The sequence below is a fragment of the Sardina pilchardus genome, chromosome 16, assembly GCF_963854185.1.
Source record: "Sardina pilchardus chromosome 16, fSarPil1.1, whole genome shotgun sequence".
Classification (NCBI taxonomy): domain Eukaryota; kingdom Metazoa; phylum Chordata; class Actinopteri; order Clupeiformes; family Clupeidae; genus Sardina; species Sardina pilchardus.
The window spans coordinates 16292332-16316920 of record NC_085009.1 but is presented as its reverse complement, the minus strand read 5'-3'; the positions used below and the strand labels follow the sequence as shown (position 1 = coordinate 16316920).

The window sequence follows — 24589 nt, the reverse complement described above, 5'->3', positions numbered from 1 at the left end:
ATAACCATAATATTTGTAGAAATGCGACCACGATATTCTGATTTTTCTGCATGTCACATTTTTCAAAAACTGTGAGGTAAGATAACATGAGCAGTTGTGGTTATGTTGGTTCCTACACTGAACTAATGTCACAAACTCACACAGAATACCCTCAAAAATAGAATTACATTATAATGTCAATTAAGGATAGAGGCTTACACCAAAATTAATTTAAAATGGAATTGAATGACTTAAATATCGGTATTTTTAAAGCTAAAGTAATACCCTGTTTTGTCTTGCTCCTCTCTTAAGATCATTACGGCACGCAGGAGCACGCACCAGCCGCATCATCCCACGTAGCCGCCGCCGAGTTACCTTGGAGCGTTTCGCTGTTTTGAAATGTTCATAATCGGTTTTTGCCGAGTGTAATTGACATGGTGTCGAAATACAAATATGACGTGGCTAATTACCACCCCGACTCCAGTGGCACGGACATATCAACGAGTGCATGCAAACAGGTAACGTTATACATCTGGGGGAGAACCACAAGGCAAGCTTCAATGCAACCAGCAGCGAGCTAAGCTAGCTGTGCCTTGCTGATGCGGAACACAAACGTTACTAATTAGCGTGCGAGACAGATGATAACAGCTGTTACCGTCTCCCACATTAACTTCTATAATGCATTTTTCGAAAAAATGTTCCGTTTTCAAAGTGATACTGAGTGCCCTGTTCATTGTAGCGTTATTGCAGTTGATCTATCTGTCATTCCTGTCGAGATTCCACGGTAAACAGCAGCGCTATAAATACTTCGAGTTGTTTGGTGGTGGAAGCAAGAGAAATGCCCACCAGTCCGAGAAGAACTCTAAAAAAGAACACCTCCGGTACTCTCTGTCTACTGGCGGCATTTTCGACGCCAGCGGGCAGTACCGAGTTTATAAAAACTTGGTAAAAAGTGACTTTTCGACCAATCAAAAGCCTGGATCAGGCACAAGTTCGAACACACTTGTGCTTGCTACGCACACCACCATAAACAATCTGCACCATCTAGACTCCCTGTTGGAGCGTTGGAAAAATCCCCTCTCTATTGCCATTTTTGCACACGGGCAAGATGTCAAATTCGCCACAGCGCTCGTGTACGCCCTCAGCATCTTTTGCCCTCACATCCAAGCACTGGTGGACTTCCACCTGGTCTGCCCGTCGGAGGAAACCGCGAGTTTCCCTGAACAGGACCGAGAGCATTTCTCAGGCCTCGAAGACTGTGCTGGGGTATTTGCCAAGCTAGGTTCTCACAGAGACAAGTATAAAAACTATGCCATCGGAAGCAATATCTCCTACCCTAACAACTTACTGCGTAACGTGGCCCGCAGTGGCACAGATGCCGCCTTCATCCTGGTCATCGACATGGACATGGTTCCCAGCGATAGCTTGCACCAGCAGTTCCTCGACATGGTGGCGAGGCGGAGGGCGAATACAGAGGAAGTGTTCGTGCTGCCTGCCTTTGAGATCCGCCACACGCGAAAGCTCCCGGCCACCAAGTCGGAGCTGGTGCAGCTGTACCAGGTGGGCGAAGTGAGGCCCTTCTACGAGGAGCTGTGCCCACGGTGCCAGGCTCCCACTAACTACTCGCGGTGGGTGAACCAGCACGAGCACGGGCCGGACCAGCTGGACGTGGCCTACACGCTGAACTGGGTCGACCCGTGGGAGCCCTTCTACATCAGCGCGCGGTCCGTGCCACTGTACGACGAGAACTTCAGGCAGTATGGATTCAACCGTATCAGCCAGGTGGGGTTTGGGAAAGTCACACACACACACACACACATACAAATGTGTAAATGAACACACACACACACCCACACATACGAATGTGTAAATGAACACACACACACACACACACACACACACACACACACGAAAAATAGTATGTATACACAGACATCTTTTGAGAAACGGGAAAGGCCAACAGTTGGCCACATAGTGAAGGCAAAATCCCACGGAAAGGCTGTCCTTTTGTTCAATATACAATGAACGTCTTCACATCCAGGACACACACAAATTGACGATCTTTGATATTCACACTAAAAGATGAGAAAAAAGGTAAAAAGATTGTAATAACATTTTCACCCTTTTCACACCCTCTCTTGCTTCCCCCCTTTTTTGGACCATTCCTCTCCTTGTCCTCCGGTTCTCTCCACTCTTTCTCCTTTGCTCTTTCATCTTCTCTTCCAGGCCTGTGAGCTGCACATAGCTGGCTACCGGTTCTCCGTGCTCAACTCGGCGTTTGTGGTGCACCGGGGCTTCAAGGTGCAGGGCGAGTTCCACAGCCGCAAGGACGAGGAGAACCGAAGGAACCGCGTGCTGTTCCGCAGCTTCAAGGAAGGCCTGAAGACCAAGTACCCGTCCTCTCCCAGACGTTGCTGACACACACACACACACACACACACACACACACACACACACACACACACACACTACTGTGAAGGCTTCCATTAGACCCCTCTGAAACCAAAACTGTACAGAAATTATATGGACATAATTGCTAAAAAACAAAATACAGCATAAAGCATTAATACGACAAACCACAAATAAAACAACAACATATTCCCCAACGATGTAAAGACAGTAGTAAAGACGCACAAAATTCAAAGTGGATTTCCCTTTCTTTTTTTTTGCCTTTTTTTATTTTGAGTGGATAGTTTTTCAATCTAAGTGAGAACATGTAAACAGGGAGATTGGTTTTAGTTTCCAGGTCATGTTTACATTGATTAACTGTTACTGAGTCAAACACTAAATCACAAGAACACAACTTAATTCACTTGTGTCCAGTGTGCTAGTATGCTTATAAGATTTTTTTCAAAACATATGTTGTATAATTTCATAAATGTCTTGAATGATAAACACATGTCATGCTTGTTAAAATTATAAAACCATGTAGCACTAATATCAATGGTACCACCTGTTTTCACAATGGACACAAAACAGAACTGTACTGGCCAACATGGAGAACACTGTTTAGAGAACATGCAGGGTGCGAGTTTGGCAATGTAGTTTGCTGACAGTGCATACACACTGTGGTCAGACACAGGAAGGGGCAGTCAGGCTGGAGTTAATTAATAAAAGATAGATAGACAGATAGATAGATATGTAGATAGATGCATAGATAGATCAGAAATGAACATTGGTTGCATGTGGTTGGTTTATTCAATTTCACTTCAGAGGTCTCGCCCATTTCAGAGTTCATGCCTTGACAGGCCTCTGCTTTCCGTTACCGATATCGCCGCCAAACTCAAGAAATGAAAACAGGAACCACTAGGTACCAACAGTGGATCACGATAGAGGATGTGTGGACTCTCAGAGAAATCTCACAATGCTCTGTTCAGCATCCATCTTTTAATCGCAGTATTATGATTGATCCTTGAGATAACAGTCTAGTCTATGAACAAATACTCCCAAAATGGCACGAAATGAGATTGCACACCTGCCTGTTGAATTGGCTTGCTGATGTCTCGAGGATATGGACAGTGGAAGATCGGTCAGACCTGTGGAAATTTTGTTGGACTTGCACACTTGGAAGACTGGAAATTGTTTTGTTTTTTTCATTCAGTGACTATTCTATTGACATTACAGCCCTCTTGAGGGTTGACAGTTTGCCCATATGTTGTGCATTGGGTCAGGGGGTCACCCCTGACAGTGTTTCTTTGATTGACATGCCTTTTTGATTGACTGAGGTTAGATATTTAAGTACACTACAAACTGAGCAAATTGTGGTGATTTTTATCTTTTATCTTCCTTTGTGTGTTTGCACTGATGGTGGTGAATGTGGTGGGATTTTCAGATAAGCTAAACATTAGTTGAACTATGTGTTGCTTTTGTGTGTTTGTTTGGAATACACTCATGTGTTCTGTAAGAGATGTTTTTTTAAAAAAAAAACAGTAAAGAGCATATCATGCCTCCTCCCACACATGATTTTTAAGTGTCTGATTAAACTGTTGCTATATGATTAGAATACATAGTTCTTTTGTATTGTGATTTTGCTATATTTATTGACAAAGTTCTATATATTTAGTGACAAATCGACATAAAACATAATTTTGAGGTTGCGGTATTAAAATCTCTTATCATGGCTTTTAATGCACTGGCTCTGCTGTATTGCACTGCAAGTATAAACTTTCTGAGGTTTTTACGTTAGTGCTTCTGTTCGTTTGTAACCTTTGCATCCGTTCCTGCAGCAGTGTCCTGCATAGTTCACTTCAGTCCATTGTTGCTCCTAATGACACTACCAGTGCTTAATGCAATCAAACCCACCACAAGTTACTGCTTGCAAAATTATTTTGTGTTGTTTTTGTAGTTCAAGGGAAGCAGTTATTTATCTGTTTGTTAGTTGATATTTTGCCTTGGTTTGGTATCTTAATAAAAGTTGTTATCATTGACCCTAGTGTTGTTGTTTTCTTTTGATTGTTTGTTTTATTTGTGTATTTGAGCGGGAAAAGGGAAATATGCATGTGTACAATTGTATATGAGAAGGTTAATAATGTCCAGTAGACTTGAGGATGACATTAAATCACAAGGCAGCCTATATCGAAATCAGCCAGCAGGAGGCGGTAGATCTACAGGTGCTGCTGAGATCAGACCTCAGTTCGCAAACTGACTAGTTGAAGCTCCTTGTTCGTATTGCCAGAATTCAAAAGACCCTTTTGTATAACTTAGATGGTCTAAGCAGTAATTTAAAGAGAGTCCTCAAAAAAAGGCCTACAAACAATGTGCACATTATTTAGGACAATATACAAGTCATATACAGCTGTGAACAAGACAGACAATGTAGAATGTGCAATGTGATGGTGAAAGCAGCAGTAATATGTATCATGTAGGAAAATGGAATGGGATATTGTGTGGTGAAGCACAGGGCTCCAGACTATCTTTTTTCACAAGGAGCACAGACCCCCAACTGAAAATTGTAAACATGCCAACGATATATTCACATTTCTACTTATTTCCACGGTATTACTAATAAATGCTTCGATAATATTTTTTTTTCTTTTAAAGGAACACTTCACCAATTTTTTTATACTAAACAACGTTATTCCCTTAACTAAGACAAGTTGATACATACCTCTCACATTTCAATGCACTCACTGGCTCTGGCGCACGGCGCAACTTTGATAGCACTTAGCTAGCCCAATGCATTCATAAGGATCCAAACAGAGATGAAGTTAGAAGCGACCAAACACCTCCATGTTTTCCCTATTAAATACAGTTACACGAGTAGTCACACGACCAAGTATGGTGAGACAAAATAAAACGTGGTGCATTTCTAAGCAGGTAAGAGGGATAACTATATTGTGTGGCGCAGTAATATCCTCACTTTTGCACTTTCAGTTTCACTTTGGAGTGAGGATATTACTGCGCAGAGTCTAAGTGCTCCCAATGTTATTCCGCCACACAATATAGTTATCCCTTTTGCCTGCTTTGCCTTGTTTGTGTATGTGAGCGGGAAAAGGAAATAATATGTACAGTTGTAAGACTATTTGTGAAGGTTAATGTCCAGTAGACTTGAGGATGCCTGGGAGTGTGCATGTCTGCAGTGCTCATCAAATCACAAGGCAGCCTATATGGAAGTCAGCCAGCAGGAGGCAGCTGCTGAGATCAGACCTCAGTTCGCAAACTGATTAGTTGAAGCTCCTTGTTCGTGTTGTCAGATTTCAAAGGACCATTTTGTTTAAGTTATGCAGCCTAAGCAGTAATGTCAAGGGAGTCATCAAAAAAGGCCTACAAACAATGTGCATATATTAGGAGCAATGTGATGGTGCAAGCAACAGTAATGTGCATTATGTAGGGAAATGGAATGGGACGAAGAGTATTGTGTATGAAGCAGGTACATTATGCAAATGTCCGCTTGTCATCAGCATGATTAACAGAGTGAAGCTGCTGTTTGTTATAGAGAGCCCAGATCAACATTTCTAATTAATTAAAGCTTGTTTTGACAATTATGTATGGTTTTCACACAGTGCCAAAAATTGGACGACAACTGTTTTTGAATCAGTAGATTTTGCTCTCTCCAGCAACAGGAAAACCATCCCCTAAAGCCACTGCACATGCGAGATAATGGCTCTTAAAAATGACCAAAATTTAGAGGGATGAAAATTCTGATTTCAGTGCTTCTGATAACCCCCTAGTGCATCCTCATAATTTCAATGCTTCATCTTCAACTTTTGGTCTGTAAAACTAGGGAACCTATAGGCTCTATGTGAATGTAAAGCTTATGTTTATATCTGTATCAGGATAAGAGTAGCCATTGTAAGTTCAGTCATTTTCAGCCATGAATTGTTTGATTTTTGAGGGTCTCTGAAGGGGGGCAATGAACTCGGCAATGAAAAAAAGCTGGAGGGTTTTAATTTTATTAATTACTAACAGTCTTCCAAGATTTGGCCGCTCAGCCAAACTGAGTAGCCTAATCCGGGACGAAGGGCCTTGGTCAGATCTGTAACCAAGGACCCAATGGCCACTATGAACGATGTTCAGAGTTCTGTTGAGAGGACGAGAGAACTGTAAAGAAAGACAAACATCACTGCAGCTCAGTGACTGGTTTCCTTCACACACCATTGGTAACTGTGGTGGAGTGCTGCACTGATGTTCGTCATATATAGAGTACACATATAGGGTATATACAATTTATCTTCATTTATTATTGTTTTTGCATTGATGCCATTAATTCCACTGATGAATAATCTGTGAATTAATTGTGTAAATATCTGCCATCTCCATTGACATAGGCCTGTGGAACCATAATCTTGAGATAGGCGATAAAAATACAAAATGACCATAACAGCTCCATTGTTTAGACAATTGGACTTTTATTGAGATAATTCATTCGTTTTTTTTTTTTTTTTCAATTTAACAACATAAATCCTTGATTAAAACAGGAAACAATGGTAAAAGCTTGTTTCTTAAACACTGAAAAAAGAACCCAGAGACTTTAAAGCAGTAAATGAATTAGCAGTTTGTTTGGCAACAAATCATTGTGAAATAGTATATCATAACTTGTGATAACTTTACAATCAAACACAAAAACAACATAACATTTTCAACACATTTCATTCAGTTGACAAATTGTGTTTTCACCCCTAGAAGAGACATCTTCATAATCAGGTAAGGTCTAATATGAATAAGGTCTACCAGTCATATTGGCTATAACGACAATACTGCAATCTCACAATACAAGACAAATGTATTACAAATGATTATGGCTTGGTTATTATCTGATGGCCTACTTATGATCATTATAAAATGTCATACTGATCTGTATTATAATTTAGCAGCCACCTCTCTTCCACAATGAAATCATGCTAACTGGAGTCCTCTCCTTTATTTCCTTCAGTTTAAGAACCTTTTCATTTTGATTGGTTTCACACAGCTTCTCAATCACAATATCCATAATAGCATGGATGTTGTGAGATTTCTGATACAGGGCTATTTTATCCAGTTCAATGATGACATTGTATGCATCTTCTAACAGTTTGGACATTTGCTCTTTATTTTTAGTTAGCGCCTTCTCAATGGTCGATTGCATATCCACACTTCTCCCATGATCCTTCTCATATCTTTCCCTTATATGTTCAGCTGTCTCGATGACAGTTTCGGGATGTGGCATGTATAATTTGTATTCTTTTGTGTGTTTTTCATGGGAGCATCCACATATACTGCATATACCACCTGACATCACATGACACCAATACAACTTGTTTACCCATGTACAGCCAGGGAAATGACAGTTCATTTTGCACAAATCGCAGCACATTGCCCTTTCATCACAGCTTTTATAGTGATCCTTTATAGGAACCTTCTTCTGTATTACCTTTGGAATGGAAATCCTATAATTCTGCTCGTTGTCTAGTTGTGCCTTGTTTTCGGTCACCTCTTTTTTGATGTGCTCCAGTTCTTTCTCCCCCTCATTCACCTCATTAATGCTTCTCTTCAATTCATTTAGGAATGCCTCAAGTTGTTTTCTGGTCTTTAGTACATGTCCCGTCATCTTCAGGCTTTTTCCTTTGGCATTTTGTACAAATTCAAAGAACTTCTTTCTATTCGCTTCTCCTAATGTCCAAAGGTTTTCGTATGTTGCCGCATAGGTTTCAATGTATGGATCACATTGTCGGCTGTTAAATAGGAAGTGAGTTGGTTCACCATCGTCACCCTTGGCACATCTTGCGTTTGCCATTTTGACGGCATCAATTGCATTTGTAGGGGGCAGTCCATCGGAGTGTGTAATGAGGAGGACTATGTTATCTTCTATATCTTTGCCAAATAAGGACAGAATGGAGTCAAAGATGTAACGCTGAGATTTTGTCAGTCGATTCGCTGATGATTTTACCACAAGACCAACTGTATCAATTCTTTCAATTTTTCCATATGATTCAAACAGCTCAGATAAATTTTCAGCGATGGCCTCGCCATTATCTTCACTTTGTGTGTCTCCGTACCCTGGGGTATCAATAATGGTGAAAGAAGATTCCTGCTCCTCAATATGGATCTTGTACACTGTGACAGCCAATGTTTTGGACAGAGTCTGGCCTTTTTCCTCCTCTTCTGCGAGCTCAAACCAAACTTTGTCTTCAAACTTCACTCCTAACATGTAATTGACCATGGTGTGGATGAGAGTGGTCTTCCCTGTTCCTGTTTCCCCCGCAAGCAAAATAGTTTTGTTGATTTTGTTTTCAATCTCCTTTCCAAATGTCCATTGTCTGATTTTTGCATCATTCGATGCTGGACTTCCATCGTGATGTTTCCACTCCTTTTCATTAAGATATTCTCTTTTTGTGTTGAGTGTATAGCAAATGCAATTTCCTGATTGTCGCTGAGGGAGGGATGTTAAGTCGATGTTGCTGAAAATTATTTGTAGAATTGTTAGTGATGTACGTGTATTATCATAAATAATATCTATAAAATAATCTATAAACAGAATATTTGCTACTCACAGGTATGCCATGGTTATTCCCTCCTAAAAGACAACACACATTGGATGCTGATTAATTTCTTTTGTGATAATTTTGAATAAGCATGGGTGAGACCTTGAAGTTGACACCAGTGTGAAGTTGTTCTAAAGGGAACAGTAGGCAAACTTGGGAAAGCTTGCTAGCTAACTGTTAAACTTCAGTATGGCATAACATAGCCAATTATCTCACTTAGTCACTTAGTTGTAGGTATATACATTTGTATTACAAGTGATGCAATTTCTCTAAATAAGATTTATTTATGAGTAGTAGGCCTATGATGTTCATGTTGCAATAATTACTTGGAGCAATTGAACCATAAAATGTGTGTTTAGATTGGATATGTGCAGCAAACAAGTGACTCTCTTACTCTTCCATTCACTTCCATTGTATTAAAAGAGCACTTCATGTGGTACTGCAGATCCAATGCAAGTTCAGTGGATTTATAGAGAATATTTTTTTAAAAATCATATCTCCAATAAAGAAACTCAGCACCAAGCCCATCATTTGGACAGATGATCCTCACATACAGAATGATACATGGTTAAATAAAAAAAAAAAATCCTGTTAACTGTCCACATGGTGAAATGAGAAGACGAAAATGGGCTGTTTGAAATTCAAGCCCAATTAAAACAAAATGCCCTGACAATATGATAATGATTACAACCAAAGTTAATGCATGGACATGACCTTAGTCCATATGAGTGGCAAAAAAATCTAATACATTTGTGGCACATACTTTTCGAATGAGAAGCCTTCAAAAGTGATGTCTTTTCACATAATGAATCTATAGCTATTTTCAGGGGAAATTACACAAGATACGTCACATCTGATTGGATTTTTTAATTCAATAGGGAAATGTCCTTGTATTCTCATAGTTTCACTAATGTGAGTGAAATACCAAAAGAGCCAATAATGTTGCAAGTTGAACAAAAAGGATTGTTCACCACAATGCTTAAAATGAAGCTTCAAAGGGCTGCAGTTTTTGAACTGTTAGTGATACAGCTATACTATTTAAGATTCATGCATAGGTTTAGTCTACAAACACCTGTGATTTTTATCAGATTTTTTCGGAGATGGTCACTTTCCGCCACTGGGTGATTTGACACAGAATGACCCAAAAGTTATTTTATAGACGGGGGGAAAGTACAGTAAAAACCCGGTACCGGGTTTGTGATCGTTATTATGCATGTTTGTGCAAAGTAACTTTATGTTAGTGCATATGGAGGAGGTGGGACATCAATTTGAAAAGGTATAGGCTAAGGAATTTTTGGTGAAATAAAAATGGCGAGTAGTCATTGCTAATGTGCATTGTCAGAGTCTGTTTCGCTGTCATTATGCTGAGACGCTGAGGAAAAAACTTGCCATTGAAAGCTGTAGCAGCCTACGTTCCTGCTGGATCCTGCAGCCTAGCTGGCAACCGCGACTCAGAGGGGAGGGGAGGGGATGGGATACACCGCTCTACAGTATTTTGAAAGTCATTGCAGTCCTAGGCCAAAATCCTACACATTTCCTTTAAATTACACAACAATATTATATATAACTGTTAGTGTCATTGCCACTTCATTGTGATTTAAAATTGAATTTAAGTAAGGATTTATATGTAATATTTGAATAAATATGTGGGCCAAGACTGTGGCATTCTGGAAGTGCATTGTGGCATGTAGCATTAGTTTGCACATCTTCAATAGACATGTTGTGATTAATAAACACAGTATACTTTACTTGAAATAACCAAGTTTAAATTGGAATTCTCTGTAGTGTAAGTGTTCTTCACTAAATAAGCATTTGTTTGTACAATTTGCAATTCCTATTCCAAATTAGTCTGTAATTTCAAGGCAATTGGTTTGCATGTTTTCTTAAGGTTAACTAACAGTTAATAAGTTTAAGCGAAATACAGCTTCTGTCATCTTTTATCAGGGATTCTAGAAATCCCGGAAGTACTTTTTCAGATACCTCACAACAGTCTGTGCCTAATATAACACAACAGAATTTGAATTTCACTGCGAAACTTGCCATAGAAGATTGTTGAAGACCAGTAACCACTCGGTGAGCTGCACATTTTTAAAAACGAACATTTAGGGGTGTTTTAAGGACAGAATAGTCCATGCACAAAGCGAGCAATGTTAAAGCCTTACAGAGCTCCATTCCAAAGCTGCCATATTCCACAAACAGGCTCAATCGTCGAGATTTCGGTGTCAAACACTCGTTTTCATGCTAGGCAATACAGAAAACGGGCTTAAAGTGTAAAATACCGAACTATTCCTTTAATTAATAAAATATTAGTATTGCACAATATTAAACAATTCAGAAACATATATAGGCTGATTTCCTATGAACAAACCATTAATTGTGTCTGCTAATGATTTACTGATTAGAATTAATGTAGGGACAATGTTTTACAAATGAGGAAGCATTTAATAGGCTATTTTACAAATGCTTAATAGTGTAGTTATTATTACCGGAAGGTTGTGGATACCTCTCTCTAACTCCAAAATCTTCATTGAGAGGACACTTACATAAACCACATATATAGAAGACATCCATATTAAGCAATAATAAAACAAATCCCTCAAAGAATATATTATTTCCCCCTACCTCTACTAATATTCACAATGTAGGCTACACACCGATGAGATTTAACATTAAACCAATGAAACTTTGGTTGGATGTATTCAGTGAAAAGAGTGTAAAAGAGATGATATTCACACCTGATTCAAGAGTGCCGCTGGATTAATTCTGCGGGTTAAAAGAAGAAAATTATTTGTTCTCCTCTTTGGCAGTTTTAGATGGCTTTGTCTGATGCGCGGATCAGAGTGCTATATAGAGAGTTTGCCAAACACGGTTTCAACTGCCCTGCCCCATGATTGGTTGAGAGACCATGTGACTCAAAGGTATCATGTTGTAACCTAACCTCTATCCATAGACCTGCAAAACTCAGCTTCTTTTAACGAGCAACTTGCAGATTGATTTCAAGGCTGAATTTATACTTCATTGTCTGAAATTGAACTGCATTCTTTTCAAAAGGTATGAATGTACGACTTAACATGTTTTACAAAACCTACGGACAGTAATTCAGAAGCAAGTGTACATTAAGCAGGCTCCTAAATATACCTCTCCCGCCCACAAACACGTCATATTATGTAGGCAAAGGTAAACCTTTGAACTTGCTGTCATGTGTAGATACTTATCTGAGCAGTGGTGAGAGATAGAGTTCTTAGTTTTATTGTAAAAGTCATAATGTTTAATCATTGTGTTTGTGCTGGTTGCACAAATTCTACCTTGTCAGGACATAATGTTCACCATTTTCCTAAAGCAAGCATTTTCGTGCTTGGTTGCGTTAAGCTTTTGTGTTTCGTTGATTATGCTGATTTTTGCTTTTGAGATTATCTTAAAATGAGTGTAGTTTAGTGGAAAAGTGGAAAAGTAAACATGATCCTTAAAGGTCCCATATTATGAAAAAAACACTTTTTCTGGGATTTGATGTGTTATTGTGTGTCTCTGGTGCTTCCACACACATACAAACTTGAAGAAAAAAAAAACGATCCATGCTGTTTTGAGTGAGATATGTGTTTCTGAATGAATCCTGCCTTCAGCCCTCAAGGTGAGCTGTTCAAAATCGGCAAGGTTTTACATGTCACAATTCTAAACATTTAAATATTCCCACCCACCACGTCCTTTTAGGGAATGATTACGTTTGGATTGCCTAATGAGCCAGACCCACTTCAATAAAGGCTGATGTGCGTAGATGTCGATAACTTTTGCATACAATCCAATGGAGGTGCATCGAAGTGAGTAAGGATAAGTATTTATACTGACGAAATCTTTGAACATGAATAAAAGGCACAAAATAAGGTTGGTGTAAGAGAATCTGTGTGTTCTTGGGACTAATTCTAATAGGCCTACAAATGTATTACCTACAACTAAGTAAGATAACAGCTACCAGGGCTGGCAAGTTTCAGAAAATGGCATGCGTGGGTCGGCGGCGAAAATTTTTTTGACTGTCACACTCAAAGCGTGACACTTGGCAGCTCCGATTAGAGTCGCTTTTTCAAGTGTGAACTTACCAAGAAAAAGGCAAATAAATGTTACACAGCTCTGCAACAAGTATAGGACAATGATAGACTTAGCAGCCATAACGTTAGCATGGAAACTCAAGGAGAAACAGCGAATCAACAGTGAACAAAATCTAGAAAGCAGGAGAACGTTTTTAATCTAATTTTCAGAGTCGGCGCTGTTGTGTTTGAAAGATAAATTAGAGACGCCAAGACCCGCCTTCCGTTGCTTCTGATTTGTTTATTGCGTGATGCCTTCCGTGGTTGGTTAGATTTAGGCACAAAGGACTGATGGATTGGTTATTGCGGTCAGTCAATCAGAGTTGCTCGAACCACGGCAAGGGAAGGACCAAAGTTTATTATCATGAAAAATAGTGCACTGAATGGGGAAATATTTCGCGTGAGAAATGTCAAGTATGGCATGTGGTGTAAGAATGGGTCAAATTGCGTGACTCTCACGCTACTTGGCAGCCCTGCAGTTACAGTTAGCTAGCAAGCTAGATGATAAAATATATAAAATATAAAATCTCCGCTTCGCGTCGGGCCATATCACCGTCTAGAACGTGCATTAACTTTGAATAACCGCACGGCGTGTCGTTTGTTTGTGATGGTAATAATTCTAGACTTATTATTTGGAGTTTCATACTATTGTAGCAGCCATGAAGCTTTAAGCCCAAATCTGCATTAAAAGAACATCCTTTCACCCTTCCCCCGAGTGAAATGTTAATGTATTAGTTCCAAGGGCTATCAGACCTGTTGAAAAAGCCCAACTCAATCAAGACAAAGGAGTTACCTTGCTGTAATGTAGTTATAAGTTATGAAATGTGAATGTGTTCATGTTTGGTACCATTCTAATAGTCTCAGTACAAGGATTGTAAGTACAAAAATGTTTAGAACATTCTATAAGTGACATTTCTTAATGTTGGTGTATTTAGGCCACAAGATATTTCTCATCTCATGCTAGTCAGATAGGTGTGAGTAGGTGTGTCTGATAAGGAGGCCGTGTGGAGAACCAATCACATTGCTTCTTTTCTCCCGCCACTCTGTCCTTTGTGTATCTAATACTGAAGTGATGAAACTGCATTGTTTGTCAGAACTGAAGGAGAGATTGTTTTTGTAGCAGGAACAGATGCAAGTGAGGCCGTGGTCTTGGTCCCAAGCCAAGGAAATGCACTCCACTACCATGCACACCCGCATGATTCTATTACTGAAGAAAAACATGTCGAAGCTTATTTAATGTTTGCTACACAATATTTGGAAATGTCTAAATGCTGAGAGAATGTAGTCTGGTCAGGCGAGTTTAAAATGGAACTTTTTGGATGTCATACTACACACCATGTTTGGAGGAGAAATGGCACTGTACATCACCCTAAGAGATAAGAATACCACACCGACAGTGAGGTTTGGAGGTGGAGTCATTATGGTGAAGGTCTGTTTTTCATCTCATGATACTGGCAGATTGGTGAGCCAGACCCACAAAGGCAGGCCTCAATTGAAGGGGTGGGATAAACGGTTGTCTTTCAAACTCCCTCTCCACGAAATAGGATGGCGCTACAACCAATCATCTTCTTGTTTTCAAGTAGCAGCAGTAGCAGGATGGGGAAATCCCGCTTAACGGTTGCAGTTTATGGCCGCATGTCAAGTATTATGTTAAGCCCACCCACTGAGTCTATACATGATGTGATTGGCCTCATCGTCGTTTCAAATTTCCAGCTCCCAAGTCAACGGAAAATTGCGACACCCCGGTACCACTCTCCCATAAAGCTTTGAACAGTGAAGGACCTGGGCAATAGTTTTTGTTTGCCGAGTCTCTGCCATCTAAGCAGCTGCTGCTGAAACTTTTATCTCCTTCTGAGTTGTCATTCAGTAGGTGGTTTGGTGGGTGGCCTCCCCATCAGTCCTCTTCATGCAACGTCACTCATCACTCATAGTCCCTCACAACTAAAGACAACTAAATTAGTAGTATGACTCCAAAAAACAGAATGGTAAAACATGGTTTTGATGGGTAATGGTCATTTGGTTGTGGCTATGAATGCATAAGTGTAGGTATTGGTATGAATTTCATTCATCATGATTATATGATTATTGGGGGTGCTATATGTGTCTAGCCCTGTCCCGTTCTTTTCCTTTTCACATTATTATATCTAATGCCATTGAAACTTGGGTGTGCAACATTTTGCATATTTGCTCTGCTCTCTTCTCGTTGTGTTCCCCTGGGAAGGCCTACAGTAACTGCTAAGCTGCTAAGACTTCCAGTACTGTTAGCCTAAAGGCCACCAACATTTTTCCTACTGGTCAGAGATCGAACCAGCAACCCTTCAGTTACAAACCTGAAGCCCTAACCATAGGCCACAGCTGCCCCCAGCTTCTTCAGCTTCTTTCACGCATTTGGAGTTAATATGCGGGCCTCTGATTGGTCTGGGCTTGTAAGCGATGTCATACCCTGATATGATACTGCTCAGATAAAAGGCAGAATGTGCGGGAAACTTCCCAGTAGCTAACTGCTGTCTTAACCATCTTGAGCCAGACGGTCAGCTTACCTGTGCATTAATTCTCATCAACTCAACTCAACTCAACTAATCTTCAAACCACAGGTAATTTCCCACCATTGTTAATGTTGTTGTAAAAAAAAAAAAAACAGTTCCTTGTGCATTTTTATGTTATTCAGTGATTTGTTTTGAAGATTCTATCGAGCCCTGTGGTTGTGCAATTGGCCCTGAAATGTGTGCGCGCGAAGCTCCATAAAGTACTGTTCACTGGGTGCTTAACTAAAATCACTATCACAAAGTATTCATTCTATGTTGTTTTTTTGTCTTTTAATTATTACTTTTTAAGTACTTTTTATTCTTCACTTAAACTATTCTTTGATTATTTGTTTGCTTTTCTTTATGTGAAGCACATTGAATGACCACTGTCTATTAAATGTGCTAAAAATACATTCTAAATATTTGATTACAAACAATGTTTTAAGGAAGTGTCTTATCATCGCTTTTACCCTTCCTGGTTATATTAACAATAAAGTTCTAGCACAGCCACATGCGTTTGCATGAGAAACCAGGATAAGGCAGAACTGCATCACGGTTTCTTTTAGCGACATGGGCAGTATTTTAATTACATATGCTTATTGCTGTGTATTTCTTAGCATCGACGGAACTAAGAACTATTTTGTCATTGTTTCCCAAGAGACACAGACATCCGTCAGCAGTGGATTGCCCAAATAATGTGTGATGTTGGGCTGTATTTTGACATTTAGCCGAGATAGCACATCAATCTTTCTCTTACCTGCGTCATATGTGATGATGACTGCCCTCTATCCTATTAATATGTCTTTTTATACTGATCTCAGGATCCGATTTCCTTCATTAGCCCACTTATCGACATCCATCGTCATTAAGACTCAAGATTTTTTGTTAAGCCACCAGAATTGTTATTAAAGCAGCCTCGCTTTCTGAACCCGGGACGTCCACCTCTGTCTGCAGAATATACATTCACTCTACTTCTCAGTGTTGCATACACTAAGTCAGGCTGTGCTATTCTGTGGTATTGGCAGTTCAACGGCATCTCAGTGTGTGGTTTTCAAATGTGTGGTTTGCCAATTTGGTCTAAAAATACCAAACTGTTTGGTGTGAGTTTTTCGACCACAGTAGTTGATTCCATTGTTGTAAAGTCAGCTTGTTTTCAGTTCAATCATCGTTTATATTGATTTGCTCTTAAAATACTAGTGGTGCAATGGATCATCATTGATCCGTGATCCGTTCGGATCAATTATTTTGGTTCGGCACACACATGATCCGCGGGTTGATTTGATAAAAAACAATTGTTGTGCACAAGTTCATTCCACACACAACGTGGTCATGGCGAGCGGAGGAACAGAGGAGCTTGAACGCCCCCGCGGCATTGAAATCCCCTGTTTGAGAGCATTTTGGCTTCCCTACCAAATTGAATGATGAAGGAAAAAGGTTAGTGGATAAAACCATGACGTGTGTAGGTACTGTGGCACAAGAAAGCCATAAGACAGTGGAAACGGATCAAGCATGCCCTCACATTTGAAGCCACTCATCACCACGGCATTTAGGCAGCCCCTTGCAGCACAATCCAACCGGGCTAAAGCCATCACAAATGCTATCAGTGTGTTTATAGGTGCAGACATGAGGCCATATTGAGTTGTGCAAAACAAGGGCTTTCAACATAGTGAAAGTGCTTGAGCCACGTTACGACATCCCGTCGCACACATGAGCAGGAGAAGGAAAAGGGTTTTTTTTTTTTTGCTGATCCGAAAAGTGATCCGATCCGTGACTCTGATCCAAGGAACGATCCGAACCGTGAATTTTTTGATCCGTTGCACCCCTATAAAATACCCAAGTGTTTGGTGTGAGTTTTTCGACCACAGTAGTTGATTCCTCTGTTGCAAAACCTGCTTGTTGTCAGTTCAATCATCGTTTACATTGATATGGGGTGCTGATTAATTATTTCACCAGATATATTTCATTTCAGGAGCCCCAATATGTAAGGGATAATCAACGACGCGCCGTGCGTTTCTAGGAAAATAATGCACGTTCGAAGTGGTAATTTTCATAATTTAAGTCATTTTGTAATTTCATGTTTTCTGTTTTTATACTCATCAGAGAAAGGCTGGTGGCCAGAAGTGGGTCAGTGTGGAGACTGCAATACACATTTCAGGATATTACCGGCAGTGACCTCAATCTTTCTACAACTCCTACATCCCCAAATATCAGGAAAAAATCCCTGCAAGCAAAGAAGCGTGTGAATCAGATGCCAGTGCCCCGCTTGATTGGACTCGTTTTGGATACTGAGATTGACAGCTCAACCACCAGTCAAGTAATTACCAAGTGCTTTAACTAAAATTGTTTGTTTGAGTGTTCAGGTTTCCATGCTGTATATGTCAAGATCGCACACCTATTTCGAGTTGTGGAGCTACGTTACGGCTATGTCTTTTGACCATGTTATATTAAAATTTGACTTAACAATACTCAATGCTAAACACTGCATAATACAGTATCTGCTCTGTTTCTATGGAAGGTGCAAGAATCCACGTTGTTCTATTAAATGTCATTGTAAATAATGAAATAGCCTTCCAACAGTTTGAAGCAGAGCTTCCCACCGAGTAGTTTCAGTTTCTGTCGTGCAAATGCGCACACACATGCATGCATTCAATGAACGCTCATCTAGTTGCATGGCTGTTTAATCACATCGAATTAGCAAGTATTTCCTCCTGATGGCAGAAACGTCTGTTTTCGTCAGATCGGTTAGTAATGTGGTCCAGTCTTCACAGAGCCATATCCGATTTGGACACTTGCTTAAAACAGTGTGGACAGCGAAAATCAGATTTGTCTGCAGTCTGAACGCAGCCTTAGAGCAGTTCAAGAATAGGGCAAGGAGAGGCCTTGGGAAGTGTGATTTGTTGTTTACAAGCAGTTGCAGGAGGAGGGGATGGAGGGGATGCTTTAGTTTTGCATAGCAGAACACCATGCAGCATCATCATACTGCAATTTGGTAGACCTACATATAGCTTTATGGCATGTTATAAAATATGAAATGTATCAAAATGTCAAATATTACTCAATATTATAGTGTTTAGCATGACTGGTCACAACTGCAATCATTCTGATGTTTCTTCTCCACAGTGTAGGTGTTATTACGTCCAGTAAACAGTATAACTCTCCTGACCTGTCACTCAATCAACTTCAAGGTTTTCAACCTTGCTTTGTTATCTAACAGGTAAGTGGTCTTTCAAGAAGATCAAATGTAAGAAAGTTACACTATCTGTGTGTTAATATTTACATTTTCTACTAACAGAACTCTGCATTAATCATATCCATTTTGTGTTGTCTTTTAGGAAGTAATACCCATGGCATCCCTGTGAGTAACAAATACACTGTTGCCAAAAGTATTTGCTCACCTACCTTGACTCACATACTGTATGAACTTCAGTCACATCCCATTCTCAATCCATATAGGGTTTAATATCACGTCGGTCCACCCGTTGCAGCTATAACCGCTTCAACTCTTCTGGGAAGGCTTTCCACAAGATTTAGGAGTGTGTTTATGGAAAATTTTGACCATTCTTTCAGAAGCGCATTTGTGAGGTCATACACTGATGTTAAAACGAGAAGACTGGCTCTCAGACCGACGTCATATTAAAGCTCCCCTTGGTAGGTTTAGCTATATTTCCCCCTCTGTTGGAGAAAGTGTGCATGCAATTTCTTATTAACTGTGGGAGAAAGTAACGATAAAGCACATGGATTTGTTTACAAGCTAACGAAACGGTTAGCATTAGTGCAGCAGAGCAATGTGGATGTTACAAGGTAAGGAACACAATTTAAAACGAGTTTCCTGTTCCTCACTAGCCTGACTACGTCATCCTCACGATTCTGGTCAGAATGCGAGTCTGAACCTAATATAATGGCTGTGATTATGGGGCATGTTTCAACAGATACAGGTCGAGGGGGATGACTCTGCACTGAATGGATAGACCTAACCTAACAGAGCAACGAAATAGCCAATAACCTAACAGAGCAACAAAATAGCCAATAGCTACAGTATTAAAGCAAATATCTTCAGGTCTTTTTTGAAAGTTATTGCGCTGTCAGTGACTTGTAGCCTAGGCCTATAACACCCGATAGCGAAATCTAAGACAACGAAATGTGTAGCAGGGTAGGCTATGGAAAACATTTCCCCTCCTTCGTTTTTCAGTCTAACGACCGAAAGCTTGCTCAGTAAAGCATTTTTTGGGGGGGGGGTTTTGCACAAAGACTTGAGGCGTGTGGATTTTTCTTAAAATTTTAAAAACAATTCCTTCAAACCATTCAAACATGCAATAAACAGCTGGGGAAGGGTGTCGTCAACCCAAGGAGCAAACAGACATTTCAAACAAATGGGAACAACATCACGCAAACATGCTGTTTTACCTTGATGAAAGTGAAACTGTTTTCCCACATAACCACGTTGATCTACAGTAAGTGTTCAGAAATAACTGTGTGATAATCTGTGATAAAACCTCTGTTTTCATGTGAGCTAAATTAAAGGCCAAATTGCATGGAAATAATATGCATTTATAGCCACAGCGTTTCTGTTGCAATCAAAATCAACCTGAGTGTGATCTGTCCATCATCGCGTAAAGCCCGCCCAGACAATTTGATTGGTATGAACCATGGAGGTATTATAAGAACTGGAGAAAGTGAACAAGTCCCGCCCCCATTCATTTAAATGGGAATGCTAGGCTAGTGAAAAATGCCAAAATTGAACGTTTTTTTCAGGCTTCAACATTGCGTTTCAAGGGGCTTGTTTCCGGTGCCGTTTTACTTAGCCAATTAAGTGGCAGGTTACTGATTGACGTAAGGTACAGAAGGAGAGCTCGTGCCCACACTAAGCTCGTGCATGAGCTGAGAGTGGAACAGCCACCAATCAGCATGAGGAAAACGCAGGGAAAACGGCACCGGACATGATGTATTTCTGGAAAATGGCGACGAGGAAGTGCCTTGCTAATCGGCGAAGCTAATCAGTCAAATCCTGACCCCCTGGTATGAACAGCTCTGGGTCGAACATAGTTCCGCCCCAACGGAGCAATGCCAGACCGAATTTTTCCGCCGGAAAATAATGTACCCAGGCTAGTTCCTCACTTCTCTTACAGGGACGGTAAGTCCCAATGTTGCAAGGTTGGTTTTCGGCCTGGGGACGCTAGGGGAAGTTGGGAAAGTCACAATTTTCACAGAAAAAGACTATTTAATCATCCAAATGATTTCTAAATGGGTTGAAATAGTTTTCAAGTTCCCCTCTAAACCCTATGGATTAAGAATGGGATGTGACTGAAGTTCATATGTGAGTCAAAGCAGGTGAGCAAATACTTTTGGCAATATGGTGCATAGTGTTTAGATTATTTCATTCATATGTTGGCTAATGTTTGTCTATATCACTTAAGTTACCACACATCATTTTCAGCAACTTCTTCAAAGGCCCAATAGAAGCCCTTACTCCAACTAAAAGAGGAAGTCGTGCTTGCTACAGACTTGAGACAACAAGAGAATATCTTCATGAAAAGCAGTGGAAACGTCACGATGAAAGTTCAGCATCACGTGATGCAAAAATCAGACGATGGAGATATGGAAAGGAAAACAGAAACAATGTCACAAAGACTATTTTGCTGGTGGGTGAAACAGGATCAGGGAAGACCACTCTCCTCAACACCATAGTCAATTACATGATAGGCGTGAAGTTTGAAAATAAAGCGTGGTACGAGATCACAGAAGAGGATAATAAAAATCAGTCTGTATCTCAAACTTCGGCTGTCACAGTGTACGAGATCCATGTTGAGACAAAGTTGATTTCTTTGACCATAATTGACACCCCAGGGTACGGAGATACAAAAGGTGTGGATCATGACAAGACCATCGCTGGCAGTTTACGTGAACTGTTTGAGTCATATAGAGGAATTGATAGAATTGATGCAGTTGGTCTTGTGATCAAAGCATCACAGAATCGAGTGACGGATGTCCAGCGTTATATCTTCGAATCAGTTCTCTCCTTATTTGGCAAAGATATAGAAGATAACATAGTGCTCCTCATTACACACTCGGATGGACTGCCCCCTACAGGTGCTCTTGATGCCATCAAAAATGCAGATACAAGATGTGCCAAGGATAAGGATGGTGAACCAATTCACTTCCTATTCAACAACCGTCAGAATCAGCCGCACAAGGAACATCAAGCCAAAACTTTCAAAAGAATTTGGAGCTCAGGAGAAGAGAGCATAGAGGATCTTTTCAAGTTTTTACAACGAGTCAAAGGACAAAGTCTGAGGATGACGGGAGATGTTCTAAAGAAGAGAATACACCTTGAGGCAATTCTACGTGACTTGTTTATAACCATTAACTTGGTGGATGAGGACGAGAAAGAAGTGGAGCACATCAATTGTACTATGGAAGAAAACAAGGCAAAACTAGACAACGATGAGACCTTCGCATATGTTGCCAAGGAGACAAAGATGAAGAAGGTTCCAATCAGGGCTCACTTTAAAGTCTGCTATGAAAAGGCAACGTGCTGTGATGTGTGCAAAAAGAACTGCCACTTTCCTGGCTGTACATGGGTGGACAATCCATATTGGTGTACTGTGATGTCAGGTGGTATATGCAGAGTTTGTGGATGCTCCTATACAGATCACACAAAAGAAGACAAACTCTACATGCCAGTCACAGAAGATGTCGAGAAAACCAATGAAGATTTAAAGAGAGAGATTCAAGATGTTTATGAGAAACATGTGGACATGCAAGAGAAAATCGAGAAGAAGTTAACTGAAAATAGACAGCGAATGTCCCAACTGTTGGACGAAGCATACAAAGGCATCATTGAGCTGGATGAAATAGCCCTGCATCAAGAATCTCTGAACATCCATGTTGATTTTGATATCCTGATTACAAAGCTGAGCGAAACCAGTCAAACTGAGAAGGTTCTGAAACTGAAAGAAATAAAGGATAGGGCTCCAGCTGACAAGTATTCAAGTCAATGGGATCTTAGGGGAAATTTCAAAAAATAGATACATTGACAGGGTACCCACAGGGTCTTGTATTGGAAAAGTATTATTTAATATTTTCAAATTAAGGCCTAACAAGTATTGAATTTAGTTTACTAAGTCTTGAATTTCATTCACAAGGTCTTTATTTTCTCCTTTGGTAGAATTAATGGATAACCTACTTAACGTCAATAAATTAGCATAGGAATAGCAGCATGTTTTCTTCTAATGTTGTGAACATTATCAATATTCGACCGCTAACCTTATGTAGCTTTATGTAGTTTTTGTATGTGAAAAAAAATAGATGTACTGTATATACACTAGAACACATAATTACACGGCTCTTCAGAATGCTGCAGAAATGAATGGGCCTTCCCAACGTTCGGAGGTCTGTTAAGTAAAGGACATAATTAAGTAAAAGGATAATGGACGACACGCCGTTCAATTATACAAAGCTAATACACGTTCTAGATGGCATAAAGTGTATTGACTGTAAGGGTATTTTATATTCACTTATTTTTGTTTTAATGTAAGTATTGCTTTTAACCGTGTTCCTTACTTTTTTACTACTTTTTATTTTCTTGTTGTACTCTAGAACTGTTTTACTCCTGTGTTTTCTACTCCTATAATGTTTTCTTTCTACTTATTTTATACATTGTTTTAGTCAAGACCTGTGTATCCCTGGGCCCCTTGTATCAACCGTCTTGCCCAAACCTGACTTCTTCCAATGTAAAGCGCTTTGGGTAAAATGTGCTATATAAAAGTGACTTGACTTGACTTAAAGGTTATACTGTTGTTATTATGTTGTGCAATTTGCTAATCAATTGTTCTGCCTCGCACACATCCAATGAAGTCACAATGAACAGCTATTCGAAATGAACAGACATTAGAAACAAGAAGCATTTACCCATAATCCCCTAGCTTCACTCTAAGGAAAGTCCATTTAAGGCGATTACAGTATGTCATGTGAGATCTCGACTTTCGAAGTCCAGTAGGTAAGTGTTCCTAACAGTCTTCTGTTATAAGAAGACTACATTGTTGGTACTTCATTCTACATGTAGGGACTCAGTGCCTTTTGGGGGCCCTAAGCAGATTTGGGGTCCCCGTCTCACCACCCGGAGTGCTTGACAATTATTGACACAAATGTCACACTCTAATGTTTATAATGTATATATATATATATATACATACTTTATAAATGAATACACTGAGGTTTTGCAGTGACACATTATGAACTACTATCCCCCTGGGCAGAGATGCATAAGAACCCCCCCAAAAAAACACAAAAGCGGGTGCAAACAGGGAGAGGGGGTCCAGAAAGCTCTGAATTTGGTAGGTGTGATTTCCTCTATTCTGGTGCGTTTTTGGGATGGTCAGCTGGAGAAGAGCAATACCTACATTTGTTGAGATTCACAGCCTTCTGCTTTTCGACTTATTGAGGTAGTGACCGCACACAACTTGGGTCTCAGGACCCCTTGACCCCTTGGGTAGGCTATTCAGTAATCCATCCTTGCTCACATGCCAACAATTTTTGGGGCTCCCCTCTAGACTTCTAGACTCTAGCCTGCCACTAAAAACAGTCTTACTCACTCCATAGTACACCTGAGGCAAATAAATTATAATGCCAGACTATCGATGTAAACATCTGTCTTGATAGAATAATGTTAGAAATAAAACTAGCCAAGAAAAATGTTCTTCACTGATTAATATCAAACTGGCTAACTTGGAAATGAGGTCTTATGTTCACAATTCCTACCCCTTTAACCTCAGAGGGTACTAAGATCACAAACATGGTTAGTCTTAGAAAACAATGATAACAATAATAGGCTAAACATAATTTTAGACCTAAGTATTACAGCCTCAACAAGCCTGCATATCAAGCAATATTCCGTTTCAGTGGCTTGAAATGAAATGTCTGTATATAATTGTCTCTCAGATATTTTACAGTGACTTAAGATTTATGTTTTCAAATCAACTGAACTCCATTTATCTTTCCAAATGAATGAAGCTTGATTGGGGAATGACACTTATCCTCATTGACTCTT

At 39.9% G+C, this 24589-nt stretch overlaps 3 protein-coding genes across 4 annotated transcripts; 2 read left to right on the top strand and 1 right to left on the bottom strand.

Annotated features, from left to right (window-relative positions):
* Window positions 1–336: 336 nt before the first annotated feature.
* Window positions 337–4406, top strand: b4gat1 (beta-1,4-glucuronyltransferase 1). Its single transcript, XM_062517114.1, has 2 exons — window positions 337–1761; window positions 2206–4406. Exons 1-2 carry the CDS (start codon window positions 658–660, stop codon window positions 2395–2397), a joined length of 1296 nt encoding a protein of 431 aa, XP_062373098.1. The 5' UTR covers window positions 337–657; the 3' UTR covers window positions 2398–4406.
* Window positions 4407–6012: 1606 nt separating this feature from the next.
* LOC134059537 (septin-5-like) lies at window positions 6013–8959 on the bottom strand. Its single transcript, XM_062515982.1, has 3 exons — window positions 8949–8959; window positions 8122–8855; window positions 6013–6062 (listed from the first exon to the last, which is right to left on the bottom strand). The coding sequence occupies exons 1-3, from the start codon at window positions 8957–8959 to the stop codon at window positions 6013–6015; spliced, it is 795 nt and encodes a 264-aa protein (XP_062371966.1).
* A 6561-nt stretch (window positions 8960–15520) lies between these two features.
* On the top strand, window positions 15521–23321 carry LOC134060388 (uncharacterized). Of its 2 annotated transcripts, none has more exons than XM_062517083.1 (5): window positions 15521–15612; window positions 17644–17857; window positions 18669–18757; window positions 18876–18898; window positions 20978–23321. In XM_062517083.1, exons 4-5 carry the CDS (start codon window positions 18888–18890, stop codon window positions 22566–22568), a joined length of 1602 nt encoding a protein of 533 aa, XP_062373067.1. In that variant the 5' UTR covers window positions 15521–15612; window positions 17644–17857; window positions 18669–18757; window positions 18876–18887; the 3' UTR covers window positions 22569–23321. The 2 variants fall into 2 exon arrangements, with proteins under 2 accessions (XP_062373067.1, XP_062373065.1); XM_062517081.1 differs by having other exon boundaries at window positions 18664–18757.
* The last annotated feature ends 1268 nt before the right edge of the window (window positions 23322–24589 follow it).